Below are 17,796 nucleotides of genomic sequence, written 5' to 3'. Positions count from 1 at the left end.
TTTTGAAAAACGCCAACCTCTGGAAGACACCTTTCACAGGTGACACCAAGTTTAGAAATGCAAAGCCCCTTTTCCGGGTTTTCTGGGGCTTACTATTCGAACTGCTGTTTCCTTCCGTAGCCAGAAACATGCCTACGTGATACACTGCACAGGCCTAGGAGAAACAGTGCTCTAAATTACACTGATAAAATTAGCATCTCTTACTGAAAGCCTCTTCAATCAGGCAGTGTTAACACATCACACTTGTATCATCCGCCTGACTCATATCCACAAGGCTCTTTGCTCAAACGTTATCTTCCCAGAGTACCTACTGTAAGACTGTGGCCATCTTCCCCGATGTTCTCTCCTCTCCCCGCTGTATTTTTCTCTATGGGACATATCACTGCTTCCTTGTTTATATTCTATTTCCTCTCACTGAAATGTACACATTTGAATGAATGTTGGATATGTCAGCGTTTTTCCCAGGTTGATGCCACACTGAGGCTTGTGCATCCCCAGAGCTGATCAATTTCTCATTTGCCTCAGTAATTGATGCTGATATTTTACTAACATGCTGTATGGTAAGTGGGAACATGAGCCCCTCCCCATGTTCCAACTCCCCCGCCCACCCTGTGGGAAATATAGTGAAGGCCCTCCGTAAGTGGACTGTGAGACCTTGGGAACCTGGCCAGCAACTCGGTTTAAGAAAGACCAAAGAGAAACTGCTTTTAGATGTGAGCCTGGAATGTAAACAGCTAGTGTTTTGATCTCAGACAGGCATGTCCCCATCCCCCTGCATGCCCCCTTTTTCTGTTTTCTGTACTCTATAAAACCTTGCGCTGGGAAAGTCTGAGGGGCAGCAAAACAATAGCACCTGTGAGCCGCCCCTGGTGCGGCCCATCCACAGGCTGATACTACTTAGCGGTTCTACTTCACTGGTTGGCTGCCACCTGTGTGCATGTAAGTCCTAATAAACCCATGTCTTTCACAGCCAGTCCTCTGGGTTATTTCTTTGGACTCCACAACAATATGCTGAAGTGTTCTGGGACCTCAGCATTTTGCATAACATGCCCAGAGATCCGGTTGTGGAAGTCAGTCAAAGATGAGTGCTGCAAGGCTTTGCCCCTTGCCACAAGGTTTAGTCTGAGGCAGGTGGGGATCTTGAACTTAGGGTATAACACTAATGGTTCCCCTTTAGTGAGCTCAGGATGTTTAGTGAGCTGTAATTAAGGCTGAGAGAATGCACTCCACGTGTATGTTACCACATTTAATCTGCACCTTAACCATTCTACAGGGAAGAAAACAGGCTTGGGGTCCCAACAATTGTGCCTGGTTATTTTTTATTTCCTTCCTCACTCCCCCAATTACCTCCTGAGTCCCGTGTACCCCCATTTAAAAATATATGTATCTTTATTGATTTCAGAGAGAAGAAGGGAGAGGAAAAGAGATAGAAACATCACTGATGAGTCATTAATTGGGTGCCTCCTGCACAACCCCCCACTGGGGAGCAAGCCCAAAACCCAGGCATGTGCCCTAACCAGAAATTGAACCACAATCTCCTGGATCATAGGTCTATGCTCAACCGCTGAGCCTCGCTGGCCAGACTTGTGTACCCCCATTTTAAAGCTTCCAAGCTCCCCTCAACATCTCTATTGCCAAAGACAAGGACACAGGAGGCCAGCTGGAGACCAAGGGTTTCACAAGAAACTGATCTTTACTCAACAAAGTTCTACACAAGTGGAATCTCACGCCACCTTGGCGCCAATCCCCAGCACAGCACGGTAACAAATGGACAGACCCTGGAGCCCGCAGGAGGAAGAGGGTGAAGGGGAAGGAGGGACGTGGGAACAAGCGGGACTGCGGATCAAGGCCAATCAGGGTCCACAGCCCTGGGCAGGGGAGAAGGTTGAGAAGCTACAACTTCGTTGTGCAAAAATCAACCAAAAATAAATTAAAAAATTAAATAATTTTCATTAAAAAAAAAAAGACAATGAACCAGACTCCCACTTCCCTGAAGGTGATTGGAGACCCCCATCCTGGGTGGAAGAGTTTCCAAACCCATCAGACAGCCAATCCAACGCACACACCCCAAGATCCAGCAGAGGATGCTCCAAAGAACTGGAATTACCAGAAAATTAAATGGTATTAAAAAAATTTTTTTTCTTTTTTCTTTTTTACAAATGGCTTCCAGAGACCTGCTGGAGTTTCAAGGTGGGGAGGGGGAACCAGCTGAGTTTATGGAATGTGCACCAAGTACCCCTTGGAATAGAGGCAGGGCCTGATCTTGTCTGAGAAGACACAGGACTATGATGGGGGTAGGGTCCAAGAACCCAGTGGGATGGATGGAGCAGACCCCAGGATGCAGGAATCTAGTCAACCCCCCCAAAACCCCAAAAGGGGCCCCCAAAGAAGTAAAAAGCAGGGAAGGAGAAAAAATATTAGGGAGGCTGCAGGGCCCAGCTTCATTTTTAGGCCAACTCAGAACCACATTCCCTCTGGCTCTAGGGAAGCCTCTTCCACTGTGACTACACCCCTGACCAATCCCAGAAGGATCCCTAGAATCACTGCCCCAATCTGGTTGGGTCTTGGGGCAACTGTGAACAGTGATGAACAAGAAGTCTCAGGTCCTCAAGGGGGAGGGCACCACTCCTCCAAGCCTTTGCATTCCTTTTTGCTGGCAAAGCATAAGCCTTCATCCCATCAGCATCAATTAAAAATGCCCCAGCCCTCATTTTAAAAACTTGAGCCTGGAACTTGGGGAGGGCTCTCAGAAGCACAGAGAAACATACTGCTCTTGAAATGGACATGCTTATGGAGAGAGGCCGGGGGTAGGTCTCAGCAGCTCTGGCCACCCGCAACTCTCTTCCAGAAAAAAGCCCCAGCCCAGTGTCTTCAAAAGTCACTGGAGCACAAGGGAGGGAAAAAGGGAGACCTCTGGCCAACCCTAGCCATTCCAGCAGTCCCCACTCTTCTGGCTGGGATGGGACAAGGAGGGGGACACAGTGGCTGAGGCTGCCATAGAGCTGGCAGGAAGTGTGCTGAGTAGGTCCAAATATGTGTGTGCTGACACAGCAGCCCTAATGTGGCCATCCTCTTACCCCGCCCTGGGTTCCCACGGGAGGACCCCAACCCACCCAGCCCTCCCCAATCATCGTCAATTCTGGTAAAACGGCAGAAGCTTCTTAAATTCTAGATGCAGGTTACATGGAAGGCCTTATGGGTTAACTCAGGAGTTCACTAATTCTACTGTCTCCATGCAGTCCGGGAAATGGAGGGGCAGCTGGCCCAGCCTAGCTGGCTGCAGTGTCTGCACATGTGTGCGGCCACGTGTGTACGTGTGAGTGTACACATCTCTACAGGGAACCCCCTCCCCGCCTGCTTTCCCCCGCCTCATCCTAAGTTGGATTCAGTCAGTTATGTTGATTCTTCCCTCCCATATGGCTGGCCCAAGTGGGCTGCCTGAGGTGACCCCACTTAGAGAAAGGGGCCCTTACTGCCAAGAAGTCCCACCCCCCTCCCATTTGTAGGATGAGTGTGGAGGCCCCACCCACCTGCCCACCAATGGCCTGCCACACAGGCCAGGCATGGCAGGTAGATGGGCAGGAAAGGCATCTGGATTTGGGTCCCACTCATTCCTCCCTAACCCCCCTGGACCAGGGCACGGCAACTTCTGGACGCAGTGTGCTCCCCAGCCACTCTTCTGATGACGACGCAGACAGAAACCTGCAGGGAGAGGAAGGATCAGGGCCTGTGCTCCCTCAGCCCAGATGACAGCACAGCCCCCTACATGAAGCCTCCTCACCTGGCAGTCTCAATGCTCCTCTAGACCCCGTAAAAGGCAGCCAACCTCTCCTTGAGCAGCGGCGGGAACTGCTCTGAGAACTGCTGCCAGTTTTCCTCCCCAACTTGGTCTTTGAAGCCATGGAGAATCTAGGGGTCCAGGAAGGGCACCCAGAACAGAGCAGATGAACTCAGCCTCTCCCCTCAGAATCTCCCCCTGCCGTGTCCTGGGACTACATCAGGGCAAAGTGAGAGCCTCACCTTATAAAACATGTCCCGAAGGTCATCCTTTGGGCTCACCCAGGAGGCTACAGCATCGCAGAAGAAAATAAAGTCCTGAAATGTGACAGATCCCATGTGAGGGGCCGCCCAAACCCAGCCCCAGTGCCTTCCCTCAGAGCCCAGTCGCCCCAACCTGCACAACGCCCCCAGGGTTGACGCCTATCATCATGCAGATGCCTCGGAAGGCTGAGTCCTTCTCCTCATTGTCCCTGATGTTCCTGAGGGATGTGCACCTGTGGGGAAGGTGAGCAGGGGGAATCAGCCAGCAGGGCTGGGGCAGGAGGGGCATCCATAGGAGTAGTGGGTGGAGGGGCTGGGGTGGGCTATATGTCTAATGGGGCAAGAAGGAAGCAGGGGGTTAGTGGGTGATGGGGCTGGGCATGCATCTGAGGGTAGGCAGGGCTGGGCGGGCACAGGCAAGGGACCAAGTTGGGCCTGTCCCACCCACTCTGCTGCCCTGCACACCCTACAGTAGGCCCCACACAGGTGAGCACACACCAAGGCCGGATGAACTGCTGCAGCATGGGTGCCACCTCCTGTGGGCACACGTAGCCCAGGCGGCCAATGGTGATGGCTGGAATGGCAGAGGGACTCGTCAGGCGACCTGCAACCCCGAGCGGCCCCGGGACGGTACATGGCGGGGCCTCTGGCACCAGGCACCAGCCCCGCCCCACGGGCCCCAAGGGAATAGCTCCAGACACCAGGGCCCCAGAGCTTGGCCCAGCCTGGGTCTTCCCCCGAGGCCAGCATTATCTTTCTTGCCTCACCTCCCGGAACCCTTTCCAGGTCCTTCAAGATACCTTCCCTGTTTCTTTCCTAAGGCCATTTAACTACACTCCCAGACAAGAAGCCCACCTCCTCACCCACTGTGCTGCTGGCTGCCTTCCGGCAAGTGATAACACTCATTACCCCTGATATCAAGGGGGCACAGCAGCCCAGACCTGGCGCCCACCTGTATTTTCCAGCAGCGTCTTGGGTGTGTTGGGCCGGTTAATGATCTCCACCAGGTTGTTGAGGACCATCTGCACATAGGGCTGCATCTCTGCCCCTGGGGGACCAGACAGTCAAGAGCCACACACAGCCCATGCCACTCATGCCAACCACCCCAGTTGCATCAAGACACTGGTCAATTACATCCAGTGAGGGAGCAAAAAACCTTCTTCAGCTGGTTCCCAGGCCAGGACCCATAGGCAGACCCACACCCTCTAAACACCAGAAGCTTCCCTAGAGTCACCACTGAACACCAAAGTGAGGCCAGATGACCCAGCTTCCCTGTGGGGAGAGGGCGGAAGCTGCCAGTCTCCCTACCAATCCCAGCTGGCCTTGCAGTCAACTGCATTTGGGTTAGGGGGTGGCAAACAGTCCAATTAGAACAGGACTCCTGTCCTGCCTCTTTGCAGAAGCCAATCACAGATGCCCTTTCAGCCATTCGGCACATCTCTGGTGAAAATGCTCAGAGGTTCCCTCTTGCCCTTGGCCCATGGGAGCCTTTCTTAAGGAGCACCAGAACCCTCTCAAGGATACCTGTCACTCAGAGCTAGGCTCCAGGCCAGGAACAGACCAATGGGGAGGGACAGGACCTGCCCACCTGCAGGGCACTCACCCATCTGCATGCAGATCTCGCCAATGGCCCAGGTGGCATTGTTGCAGACAGAGATGAACTCAGGGTTCAAGTTGGTGCCCAGGATGGGCATGAACTCAGCTGGTGGGGAGAAACGGGTATTGAGCAGGAGGACCCACCAGGGTGAGTTCCCGGACCTGGCCAGGCAGGCCCCATCAGACAGTACGAATACATCCCAGTTCGGTCACAGTCCTCCCTGATCATTGCTCCATCACTTGAGGCCAGGGCTGGGGTTGTAAGGTAAGGATGAGATGGGTGTCATACCAATACAGGGCTTGACATGGATGAAGCAGGCTTTGGTGAGGTCTCCCAGGAGGGCAAAGGAGCTCTGCCGGACTTCGGGCATCGAGTCCTGGGGGTCAGAGCAGGGTCAGCATGGCAGGGCTTCCCTTCCTCCAACAGGCTGGAGTCCCAACTAATCCCTCAGCCCAGCACAGCTCAGCTAGGGGAGCAGTCCATGGAGCATAGCCTGACCCTTCCACTCCCCAGCACCAAGGCTATGGGCCCCCTATGTACATCAGGACTTGGGCCATGTAAACAAGTGCCTTGCTCAGGGCACTGCTACAGAAGGAGAGAGCACATGTAATTGCTGATACATGGGCTGTGCTTTCACATTTCCTATTTTGTACTTTTAAATTTTCTACATTGTTGGCTTGAAACTGAGGTTTTTCTCATGTCTTATTCGAATCCCCTTTTAAAATAATTAAAAGTTTTTTACAGGCCCCCTTTCCCTGATGTCCTTGGGGACCCTGACCCCCCAGGGTGGCTCACACAGGCTGCTGGGTGTCATCACTGTGAGATTCTGTGAAGGGTGCTCACCCACCTGCATGCACTGGAAGAGCAGTGTCATAATGTTGCTGCGGGCCACCAGCTGCTCCACATGGCCACCCAGGCCTTCAGCCAGGCCGCTGAGCAGGTCTAGCGCCACGATCATGAAGTCCTTGTCAGGGGCCTCGTACTGCTCAGGGTGCTGGGTATACATCTGGGCACAGTTGGGGTGGGCAGGAAGGTGAGGATGGTAGGCCAGGGCTGGGGCAACAACAGAGGAGCGGGCAGGTGGGTGCTCACCATGGCTTGGGCCAATGTCTTCTGCACTAGGGTGACACAGCGCTGGTAGACAGGCTCGCAGTAGGGCAGGAAGCCACTCTGCAGGGCAGTGGCCACTGATGACAGACACTGGTGGAAGGAAGGCAGGAGAGGTGAATTTAGGTGGGGTGGGGCAAGACTGCGGGAGGGAGCCTGGAGCCCACCCACCTCCAGCAGAGGAAAGAGGTCCTTGTCTTCATCCTTGAGTTCATTCCACTTCTGGATGAGCGGAGGCATCAGTTTCTGGATGTATTCCTAGAGGGGGAGCAGGAAGTTGGGGCTCTCTGGGCAGAGGTGGCAACCAACAGGGCTCCCTGTGACTCATAAGCATCCATCGCCTGAGCATTGAGGCCTGGGCTTCTCGTTGTGGCTCATGGGGTCCTGCAGGGCGTAGCCATCCAGCCAGACCACCAGGCTCTTCTCACCCATCCCAAGCCCCACCCTACCCACTCCTTCCCCTTCAGGAGCCTGTGTCAGCCTCCTGGTTCCCACAGGCCCCTGAGCTCCCCCAGCACAGCACTTACCACACTGTCTCATAACTGTCTGTCTCCCCCACTAGACTGGGAGCAGGGCGAGGGCAGAGGCCAGGTCTGTCTGTCTGCCTGTTGAGGTCATGGCCATGTCCCTGGCGTGCGACACGGGGTCGCCGCCAGGTCACTGGATGCCGGAGGGGAGGAAGGGATCGGGAGGAGGGAGCTGCTGTGGGGTCTCACCGGCTGGTTGAGGTGATGGCCCACAGAGTCAGCCAGGGTGCCAATGGCATCATAGAGGATGAGCAGGTTCTTATGCTGGTACTTGCCAAAGGCAAAGACAAGAGTGTCCAGGATATAGCTGAGGTAGGGCACCAGCTCCGTGCAGGCCTCCTCCTCCAGAGTGGCAAAGGCACTGGAAATGGGGAAAAAGGCTCAGTGAGCATCCACAGGTGGGGGCTAGGCCATGGGCAGGTAGAGTCAGGAGGGGGCATTCGGGATCAGCCAGTACGAATACGTTAGAAATCAGAGGATATCAGGGATAATGAGTGTCATCACTTCCCGAAAGGCAGCCAGCAGCACAGGGGTTGAGGACTGTGGGGCCTGGGGTTGGGGGTCACCTGCAGGCTGCCTCCTGCACCCTCTTGTTGCCATCCAGAATGCGCTTAAGTAGTTCTGTCATCAGAGGCTTGAGGTGCATGTCAGGTGGCTGGCTGACCACCCAGTGGGCATAGCGGCTCAGTGTCCAGCAAGCAATGGAACGAACCAGGGCCTTCTTGTCCGACAGGCACTGGATGAGGTGAGGGATCAGCTCAGGAAGGTAGGGCACCATGCCCTGCATACAACCTATAAGGACGGCACAGGGGCAAGCCTGAGTTCAGCTGAGCCCAGCCACACCCACCCTTTAGGGGACAGGATCAGCCAGAACCTAATAGATGGGGAACTAAAGCTCAGATGTTAAATAACTGGCTCAGGGCCCTGGTCGGGTAGCTCAGTTGGTTAGAGCAGTATTCCAATATGCCAAGGTTACAGGTTCCAAATCTGATACATACAAGAATCAACCAAAGGCCACATTCAAGAATCAACCAGTGGCCCTGGCCGGTGTGGGTCAGTGGTTAGAGCATCAGCCCGCACACCAAAGGGTCACTGGTTCAATTCCCAGTCAAGGGCACATACCTGGGTTGTAGGTTCAATCCCCAACCCCAGTGCAAGAGGCAACCAATCAATGTGTCTCTCACATGAATGTCTCTCTCTTTCTCCCCCCCCCCCGCCCTCCCTCCCTTCCACTCAAATATCCTTAGGTGAGGATTAACACCAACAAAAAAAATCAACCAATGAATGCATAAATAAGTGGAATGACAAATCAATGTTTCTCTTTTGCTTCCTCTCTCTAAAATCAATAACAAAAAATTTTTTAAATAAATACATAACTGTTTCAGAGTCATAGAGCCAGTGAAAGGTAGGGTCAGGAGGGGAAGCCACATCAGAGTGAACCTTTCTTTGCCATTAGCTCCACCCCAACACGGTCACTCATTAATTCAGGTGACTGGGCTGCACACTCACTCAGGCTTTGTGGGTAGCAGTGACCACAAAGTTTTCTTTTGAAACTTTTCCTCAATGTGATATTTCTTTCTCTATTTTTCATCTTTTTTTTCTTCTTTTTTTTTTAAATCCATGAGCATGTCTTTTAATTAGAGTACACCCCCTAATAATCTAAGACATGTGATCCGTTTTTACTGGTTAGGGTCAGTTCCTCTAGGTCTTTTCCCATGAATATGTAGAAAACCTAATGTACTCTACTAATACATGTACATGTATTAACATAAGCTATACTACACTTATGTGAGGAAATCTCTCTTTAGATAATTTTGAAAGCTCTCCAGGGTGAGGGCTTCTGAACTTTTTATTTTTTAGGACAGGCCTGGATGCTAAGGTCACAAGTGATGCCCCTAACAGACTTGCAAAGCCCTCTGGTCATTTAAGCTGTACACTCCATCAGGACAAAGGGCGTCCAAAAGCCACCATCAGTAACAGCACACCATGTGAAGTTTCGAGAACCACCACCACTGCACACAGCTCATTCTAGCAGGTCAGCCCCGCAGCCAGGGAGCAGGTTTGAGGCCCAGCTGTACCCTGGGTAACTGGGGAGGTAGTGTACATCCCTCTGTACCTTAGTTTCCCCATCTATGAATCCCATCTCATCAGGTGGTGCTGAGTTCATAGGAACAGGCTGCTTACCATGGGACAAGCATTGCAGAAGTGAATGTTATTATTGTAGCTATAATTATGCTTACAACCTCATAGAATTGCACATCCATGAGAATTAAGGAGGGGTTTTGCATTTCAAGGTTTGGGGTTCCTTTTAGGCTCATAGGCTAAGGGGAAGATTCAAATCCCAGAGCTATCTAGAGGGGCTAAGCAGGCCTCTGGAGAGAACTCAGGGATGATGTCCACCCCACCCCCCACCCCTAGGCAGCCCCACCACCTGGGGCAGCCCCAGTCTCATGTTAGCACAAGGGTCAGAAGTCAGACACAGCCAGATGGCAGGGCACTCACCCTCAGCAATGGCGCCCAGCACTAAGATTCCCGACTCCTTGACCACCCACTCGGGGTGAAAGAGGAGGCCCTTGAGCAGGGGGAGGAGGTGGGGCAGTAGTTCCTCCCGAAAGACATTGGCCAAGACATCCAGTGCAGCTGCTGAGCACTTCCCTGGGGCAGGAAGGGAAATTGGGGGGGGGGCAGGTTCAGGGAAGACCATCAGGCTGGGCCTCCTCGACCATACCCCCAGATCAGAGATCATGATTAACATCTTCACCATCTGCTCCGAGTAAGCTTCTCCTCACCTCCCAAGAGGGAGCCCAGGGCTGGGTGCCCCATACCCACCACCCCACCCCACCCCACCCTGCCTAGACCACACACTTAGATTCCAGTCAGATAAAGCATCGTCATCATCATCATCCTCAGCATCCTCAGAACCGTCGGGCCTCTCAGCCTCATGGGGCAGTGTCACAGTGCGCGACTTGTGGAAGCGCGGCTTAATATCCTGCTCACTGTCAGGGACTGCCTCATCTTCTTCCACGTCCCCCTGTGGGCCAGGAAAACCACTAAGCACCACAAGGGCCCCAGCCCCAACGCCCCCACCCTCACCCATCTGCCTGTGCCCTGTGATCAGTCCAGCTGACCTTGAGCAGGATAATGTCGATTTCTGAGTACTTCATCCCATTCACCAGGATGGGGATCAACCTGTTGGGAGAGAGGCTATTCATTGGGAGGCAGGGCCCTCTGGGGGCTCAAAGCCTGGGCAAGAGGGAAGTAGAGGTACAGAAGGGAATGTCTAGGGCTGACTGTACAATGCATACTGACTCTGCTGGCCCTGCATTTATTCATTTCCCTTAGTGGGAGCTACCCCAACCTAATCTGAGCCACTGTGACAGGGACAGAACTGACATCACTGCTGACTTCACAGGAAGGCTCTTGACCCAGACCTGGCCACCTCTAAATACACTGAGAAGCTTAGAACTGATCCTTAGCACACCATAAGGCAGGGACATGTGGCCCAGTCACCAGGAACTTCCCTGGGATGGGGCCAAGTTAGGGAGCAAATGAGCAGGGCAGCCAACCCCCTCAGCTGGTACCCATGTATCTTGTGATTGGAAACTTTGATTAGAATCTTCACTGACTTGGGCATAGGTGAGTGGTCCAAGCTGGCCCTAGGATTCTTACTGGAGATACTGGTCAAAAGGGATTTTTTTTTTCAGAGGTTCCTAAGCTGTAAAGCTCACAACCATGAAGGAAGGTCATGCCTGAGAACAAAGCCAATGCAAAGGAAGTAGATCTGAGACTAGACAGATGTCTTTCACATCCTTTGAGCACCTGGACCCAACTATGCTGAAGCCTCTCCTGACTTCTCATTTATTCCACCTATAACTTACCTAATTTTTAAGTCATTCAAGCTACATTCATACCACTTGAAAAATGTATACAGGCATAGAAAAGAAACAGAAGAGGTGGAGGCTGGGGTGGGACAACGGATAGGAAAGGTACTCACTGGACCAGATGGGAGGCCAGGACGTCCTTGCAGATGGGCTGCTCGGCCAGCGTCAGCCAGAACTCGCAGGCTTCAAGGGCCACGTTCTCATCATGATCCTGGGTCCTCTGCAGCATGTACTGGGGCAGGTGAGAAAAGCTGAAGGTCCTGCCTAGCTAAGGGTGGATCCCGCTGTGCCCCTAGCCCCACAGCACCCGCACAGGTCGGCCTAGGTGTGCACACCTGGATAATGCTATGCATGTGGGGAATGAGCCTGTCAATTCGCACTTCCAACAGCATCACCAGGGCCCGGCACACATTCTTCCGCACCTCAGGGTCATCATCCACAGCCAGGGCAAACAGGTGCTGCAGGGAAGGTAGGGTCAGCCACAGCAGGGACCATGGCCCTCACCCTGCTCACCCCCAGCCTGGCAGCCCACCTCAATGAAAGTGTCAATATTGTCCATCAGCGCCTGGGCCCGGTCCATGATGAACTGGTTCACGCAGGCAATGGCATGGGACCTGGCAGGGAGTGGGCATGTGAGTCACCCCCGCCCTGCCTGCTCCAGGCCCCCTGCAAACCCCTGGGGAGCTGCACCCACCGAATCTTGGGGCTGCAGTGCTTGAAAAACTGCAGGAACTTGGGGATCATGATGTTGAGGGGCCTGTTGAGGGCATCGCTATCCAGGAGCTCGGATGAGTCTTCACAGATCTTCTGCAAGGCTCCAAAGGCTCCCTGAGTAAGGAGGAGCATACGTGGGTGTGGGTCCAGATCCAGTCCCAGTTTCCACCTGGGCAAGCCATGGCTTGTGGCCTACCTCACATGTGTTGTAATCCTCTGAGTTGAGCAGGTTGCACAGCTGGGGAAGCAGCTCAGGCCACATCTGCAGCTCACCCTTGGAAGCGATGGTGGTGATGAGAATGCCTGGGCGGCCAGGAAAGGACGCTGCCTCAGGCTAGGTGCAGGTGGGCTTGCTCAGCACCCTGGTGCTCCCTGCCACTCTTAGGATGCTCTCCCTGTGAGCCCTACACACCCCTTTTGAGATCCTCTGAGCCTTACTTTAAGTCAGCTCTGTTCCAGGTCCTGAGATGCAACAGAGAACTAAATACAAAGTCCCTGCCCTTAGGAGCTGACATAAACCTGAAAAAGACTGGGAGGCTATATGTCAAGAGTTAAAGGGGGAAATAGAGAAGATGGCTAACAAGGGCTGAGGATGAGGGTAGCAACTTAAAATTGGGTGTCCAGAGCTTTCTCCAGGTGACATCTTGATATCTGAGCAAATACCTGAAGGAAACGAGGGAGGAGCACCCAGGTCCCTGGGTAAAGAGCATCCCAGGCAGAGGGAATGGCAGGAGCCAAGGCCTGGAGGCAGGGGCAGGCCTGGAGAGATTATAGATGGGTAAGAAGCCAGTGGGCCTGAGCAGGAGGAGGTAAGGGCTGGGAAAGGGCACGGAGCAGGTAGAGCAGGGCCACATGGCCTCTTAAGAGCTTGTACTGCTTACTGGAAACCCAAGTACAGCCTACAGTAGGCAACAGAAGTATGAGGGCAGTACAGGGGTCTGGCAGCTTGGCTGAATGTGTGTGACGTCAGTGCAGAGATAATATTCAAAGCCAGAAGGTGGCAGTCTTTCCTAGGGGAAGAATCTGCCAGTGCCAACACTCCAGATGACCCAGGCTCACAGGTCTGCTAAGAAAGGTACTCCCTGAGGTAGACTGTGAATGCAGTCCCAGTTCCATTCCTGTCTGTGTGATGTTAGCCACATCACCTAACCTTTCTGTGCCTCAATGAAGGCAAAGACCATCAGCCTACTAGAGCTCCTGGGAAACTTCAGTGACTTAACTCAGGTACTCAGAGTAGAGCCTGACACCCGAAATGAGTCTGGTAAGTCCAGATCTTTTTGCTGGCATCAGAGGGGGGGTACTGTTGGGGCTAAGGGTCTCTTAACAAAGCAGCAGGCTCCAAGATCATCCCTTGTGGTAGGCCACAGCATCTATCTCAAATTTAACACTATTTTTCTGTCTTTATTACATTTTAAGACTACCTTCCCTTTAGGGCAAGCACATCTGTCTTTTCACTTAAAATAGTTACATACAACATCCTTTTAAAAGCAAGTTTTAAGAGTTGACAAAGATTTTAAAGAAAAAAATGTACGTCATTATATGTCAATTAATCTCAATAAAGCTGGGGGGAAATGTAAGTCAGTAACAAATAGGAGGGTTGGTGTTTATCAATAGTAAAAAGGCTTAAGATAAACTGCTGGATAATTCTGGTTATCCTTCTGTTAACTCTCTCAAGCAGCCTTCCAGGAATCAGAAAGTCTCCAATGCAAAGTTAACTCTTCAATGACGCAAAGCTCCACAAGGGCAGGGAGCTCTGATTTTAATCTGCTAAACCCTCAGAGCCGAACACAAAATTCTAGACACTGAATGACTGCCTCAGAAGCAAGAATGGCTGTTTCAGGAGGGAGTGGTTCAGAGCATGAATCTGCATTGGTCACTTCTGAGCTCTGCTACTTACCAGGCAAGTCTCTTAACCTCTCTGTGCCTCAGTTTCCTCATCTGCAAAACGGCAATAGTAATAGTTCTACCATCCATGGTGAATCAATACCCTTAACATTTTGAGATGCTTCCTGGCTGAGAGTAAGGGCTCAGGGTGTCATCAGAGGCTGACTCCTGCTGCCCACCCCCCCTTACCTATAGTGGCTCGGATGAGCGAGGAGGCATCACCAATGTTGTTGAGACACTCCTGTTTGATGAAGTCAGCCACAGGTGGTGGAAAGCTCTGGTAATGTGCCTTCACATTGTTCTTGAGGATGAGGCCACTGAGAGAGCGAGTCGGCTCATCTGGGGAAGAGGGCTGAGGCTCAGGGGACCATAGGGGAGACAGTGAAGTCTAGCTGAGTGGAGGGGCATCAAGAGTATCATACCTTCCGACTTGAGTCTGGTCAGGACAAAGATCAGGTAGTTGTTGAAGTCTGGAAACTGGTTCAATTGTTTGAGTTTCTGTCAGGTTGTTAAGGCACTTGGGAGACAAGGGCCTTCCCCAGGTGGGGCCCCCCTTACTGCCATATAGCTAACAGTACCTCTGACCTCTGGAACCAGGCAGCCAGCTCCTGGGATCCCACCTGTCAATCCCCATGCCCAGAACAATGCAGCATTTCAGGCACCTCAAATTCATCCAGGAGGTAGGGGAGCATGCCTGAGCTCCCCACCCCTCTTGAAGACCTGGCCAGAGCAGGAGAGGATTAGCAGACCAGGCTCTGTCTGAAGGTGGCAGCTTCCACTCAGCTCTGCTTACCAGCAGTCTAATGTTGCCTGCTCTTCTTAAAAAAGGAATCCGAGCCCTGGCCTGTGTTGCTCAGTGGTTAGAGCACCAGCTGAGGTCATGGGTTTGATTCGTGGTCAAGAGCATATACCTGGGTTGCAGGTTCGATCCCCACCCCAGTCGGGGTGTGTGGGAGGCAAACAATTGATGTGTCTCTGACATAGATGTTTCTCTCTCTCTCAACCCCCCTGCTTCCCTCCTCTTTCACGCTCTCTAAAAATCAATGGAAAAAATATCCTCGCCCAGCCAGGCGTGGCTCAGCGGTTGAGCATTGACCTAGGATCCACGAGATTGAGGTTTGATTCCCGGTCAGGGCACATGCCCGGGGTTGCGGGCTGCAGCCGATCAATGACTCTCGTCATTGATGTTTCTATCTCTCTCTCTTTCTCCCTTCCTCTCTCTGAAATCAATAAAGATATATTTTAAAAAAAAAGAAAAGAAAAAATGTCCTCAAGTGAGGATTAACCAAAAAAAAAAAAAAAAAAAAAAGGAATAAAAAAAGGAAGGGGAGATCCACGTTTTCAAGTGAAATTTGTCAATGGTTTAAGTATTTTAAAAGTTAAACTTACAGTATTTTAAACAACCAATTGAAACAAAAATTTTAACCATGAACCTAAACAAACGTTGAGTTCCAACTAGAGGTGCCATCCTCCTGCCAGTCACATTTCTTCTGGGAATGGGACCCAAAAATTCTAATCCTTAATTCTCTGCCAAGGCCAGCTTCTAACCACAGCATAGAGAGTCTGGGGATGAGGGGGTGGGCCCCATCCTCTGTGGCCTTCAGGGAATGCAGACATCTGCCGGTTCCCCCAAGCCCAGAAGGATACATCCTGCACAATTCGCTGAGTAGCTGTATTGGGTGACTGGGAGTCTTTGAGCAGCTGTAAGACCTGCTGCAGACCCTGCTCGTCTGGCTGCCAGTCCATGATGCAAGGCAAGCTGCAGGGATAGGGGCTAGGGTCAGAGCTAGGTCCTGAGGGCTAGGTGTGAGAACCGGCTGAGACACCCCACCCCCCCGCCCCCCAAAGGTTGGGAACGAAAGTGTAATCACAGGGGTGCCCTCGGTGGGCAGGCGGGGGCGCCAATTCAGCTAACCCAAGTGTGGGGTCGGTCCCCACCAGCTGCACCATTCACAGTGGAGCAGTAGCGCGCATGGGAGAACCGGCGAGATGTGGAAATGGGCCATGGGAGGCAGTGGCTGGGCCCAGTGGATTCTCATCCGGCCAGCAGAGCCTTATTCCCAGGTTAGCCCCTGCCTGCGGGCCCTAAGATTTGTGTGTCCCTCGCAGCCACCAGGCGAGGGCCCAGCCACTTCTCCATCCAGGTACCCTACCCCAGACCTCGATAACCTCCAGCCCCCGTGGTCTCCCAGGTGCAGGAACGGTCCCCGAAGATCCTTCTCCCGAAATCGAGTCCTCAAGCTTCGCCACATCTTAATGTCTCCTCTGCCCTGGTCTGGTCCCTGAGCTTCCCTAGGTGCACCATCTCAAGGTGCTCCGATCTTCATGATCCCGACCGCCTCCCCTAATCCGGCCCTCCAAACTCAGCCGAATACAGACTCCCCCCTTTCAGGCCTAGCTAGACGAGCGATTCCCCTTAACCAGGCCCGAAGACAGGCCCACATTGCCTCTCGGAAAGAGAGCCAGTAAAGTACGCCCACCCTGCGACAGAAGCCTCCTGGACAGGTAAGTCTCTATCCCTTTCCCCAATCAGGTCTGGGCAAGCCTTCCCCCATTCCCGCCCTCCGCCCCAGTCAGCACTATCTCCTGCTGACGAATCTCCGCTGCTTCCCCCAATCAAGTTTGGCCAAGCCCCCAACACCTCGAGCCGGAAACCCCCTTCGTCGGATCTCGGCGACTTCCCCCCAGTTAGGTCTGGCCAAACACTCCCCCCCTCGCCCCGAGGCACTACCCCCAACGGATCCCAGAGACGCCCTGCAGTCACACCCAGAAAAGCCCTCCAAGCAGAAGTCTGACAACCTTCCCTATCAGAGCCCAACAAGGGCCCCCAAGTTTTCAATGCGGCCTCTCCCAACCAGACCCAACCTATCCCTGCCGAAACAGCACCCACCCACCCCTCACACACCGGATACTGGCGACGTCCCCCAATCAGATCCCCTCCAGCCCGACCCCAGGCGCCCCACTGGCCGGATTCTCACTGCACCGAGAGCTCACCGGGCTCCGAGGCCCCACCCACTAAGCCCGGCTCGGTTGCCCCCTCCCCCCCAACCCGTTCTCGCTGCTCGAGAATCGGGCCCAACCAGGTTATCGGCCTTTCCGCGTCAGGCGCGGCCCTGACGCCTGGGTCGCACGCGACACAGGCACGGACCCAGACGGGGGGTCAACGCAAGCCGGCCGAGCAGGTCCGGTTCCGGGTGAGGCCCACGTACCCGACCAGAGGCAGCAGCGGCGGCGCCTTGTGCTGCAGCTTCTCGTGAGACTCGCACGGAAGGAGGGAGCCAAATAGAGAGAATTTAAAAAAAAGAAAAAAGACACAAACAGAAAAAACGCGGCCCTCGTGAGCCGCGGCGGCTTCCGTACGCCGTTCAAATTGGCCCAGCCAAGCCAATCGGAAGAAATAGCCGTTGCACGTGGCCTTGCATCCTGGAGACCCAGGCCCCGCCGAGGTCGGGTCACGTGACCAAATAATTAGGGCCTCTCTGGCCCGCCGGTCCTCCCAGCGTCTCGTTTTTCTCAGCGGCTCTGACGCGGAAGCTACTTGCTGGGAGCAGAGTTTGGGGGAGCGTAGGAACTTTTGAGGTGTCAGACACCAGAGCCCTTTGGCTAGAGCCAGCTGCGCCTTTGTCATCCCTTCCTCTAAGAATTGAAGTGTGCCCGGCGGGCGTCGCTCAGCGGTTGAGCACCGACCTATGATCCAGGAGATGGAGATTCGATTTCCGGTCAGGGCACATGCCCGGTTATGGGCTGATCCCCAGTGCGCCGCGTGCAGGAGGCAGCCGGTCAATGACTCTCTCATCATTTGTGTTTCTATCGCTCTTTCTCCCTCTCCCTTCCCTTCTTCTCTCCGAAGTCAATAAAGATATATTAAAATAAGAAGAAGAATTGAACAGTGCCTCCCTACCCCCATCCAGAGGGTACTTGGTAGAAGTACAGCCTGTGTGCTCAAGGAGAGTAGAGGGAATAGCCAGGGGTGGACTTTAAACCCCAGACAAAAAAAGCCAGACAAAGGTAATGCCTGAGACTGGATGAGTTCCTACAGAAGCCT

At 53.3% G+C, this 17,796-nt stretch overlaps 1 protein-coding gene and 2 non-coding genes across 8 annotated transcripts; all 3 read right to left on the bottom strand.

Annotated features, from left to right (window-relative positions):
• Nucleotides 1-1,661: 1,661 nt before the first annotated feature.
• On the bottom strand, nt 1,662-17,143 carry TNPO2 (transportin 2). 6 transcript variants are annotated; one of them, XM_016218626.2, is made up of 25 exons: nt 16,961-17,143; nt 15,399-15,510; nt 14,174-14,249; nt 13,941-14,090; nt 12,064-12,170; nt 11,848-11,981; nt 11,686-11,767; nt 11,489-11,611; nt 11,267-11,385; nt 10,401-10,461; nt 10,138-10,303; nt 9,775-9,927; nt 7,839-8,064; nt 7,462-7,633; nt 6,917-7,003; nt 6,731-6,838; nt 6,486-6,644; nt 5,927-6,014; nt 5,645-5,743; nt 4,994-5,089; nt 4,540-4,645; nt 4,175-4,274; nt 4,021-4,095; nt 3,782-3,909; nt 1,662-3,702 (listed from the first exon to the last, which is right to left on the bottom strand). In XM_016218626.2, the coding sequence occupies exons 2-24, from the start codon at nt 15,495-15,497 to the stop codon at nt 3,802-3,804; spliced, it is 2,694 nt and encodes an 897-aa protein (XP_016074112.1). In that variant the 5' UTR covers nt 15,498-15,510; nt 16,961-17,143; the 3' UTR covers nt 1,662-3,702; nt 3,782-3,801. The 6 variants fall into 6 exon arrangements, with proteins under 6 accessions (XP_016074112.1, XP_087672897.1, XP_016074110.1 ...); XM_087816771.1 differs by having other exon boundaries at nt 3,808-3,909; nt 4,540-4,615; XM_016218624.2 differs by having other exon boundaries at nt 11,267-11,373.
• Nucleotides 5,811-5,885, bottom strand: LOC148093360 (small nucleolar RNA ZL2). Its single transcript, XR_015714490.1, has one exon. It is a non-coding gene; the product is annotated as a small nucleolar RNA ZL2 (small nucleolar RNA).
• LOC148093359 (small nucleolar RNA SNORD41) lies at nt 7,714-7,782 on the bottom strand. The gene has a single exon (XR_015714477.1). It is a non-coding gene; the product is annotated as a small nucleolar RNA SNORD41 (small nucleolar RNA).
• Nucleotides 17,144-17,796: the final 653 nt, after the last annotated feature.

Source organism: Miniopterus natalensis, chromosome 4, assembly GCF_054644295.1.
Source record: "Miniopterus natalensis isolate mMinNat1 chromosome 4, mMinNat1.hap1, whole genome shotgun sequence".
NCBI lineage: Eukaryota > Metazoa > Chordata > Mammalia > Chiroptera > Miniopteridae > Miniopterus > Miniopterus natalensis.
The sequence above is the reverse complement of the archived record's forward strand: the minus strand, read 5'-3'. Positions and strand labels throughout refer to the sequence as shown.

What these genes read in the sequence shown, in the direction of transcription:
- TNPO2 (XM_087816771.1), bottom strand. Translation starts at nt 15,497, where the DNA reads ATGGACTGGCAGCCAGACGAGCAGGGTCTGCAGCAGGTCTTACAGCTG. An exon ending in AGACATTGGCCCAAGCCATG is followed by an intron (nt 6,645 to 6,730) that starts GTGAGCACCCAC and finishes AACTGTGCCCAG; the next exon opens with ATGTATACCCAGCACCCTGA. An exon ending in GGTTGGCTGCCTTTTACGGG is followed by an intron (nt 3,703 to 3,807) that starts GTCTAGAGGAGC and finishes CTCTCCCTGCAG; the next exon opens with GTTTCTGTCTGCGTCGTCAT.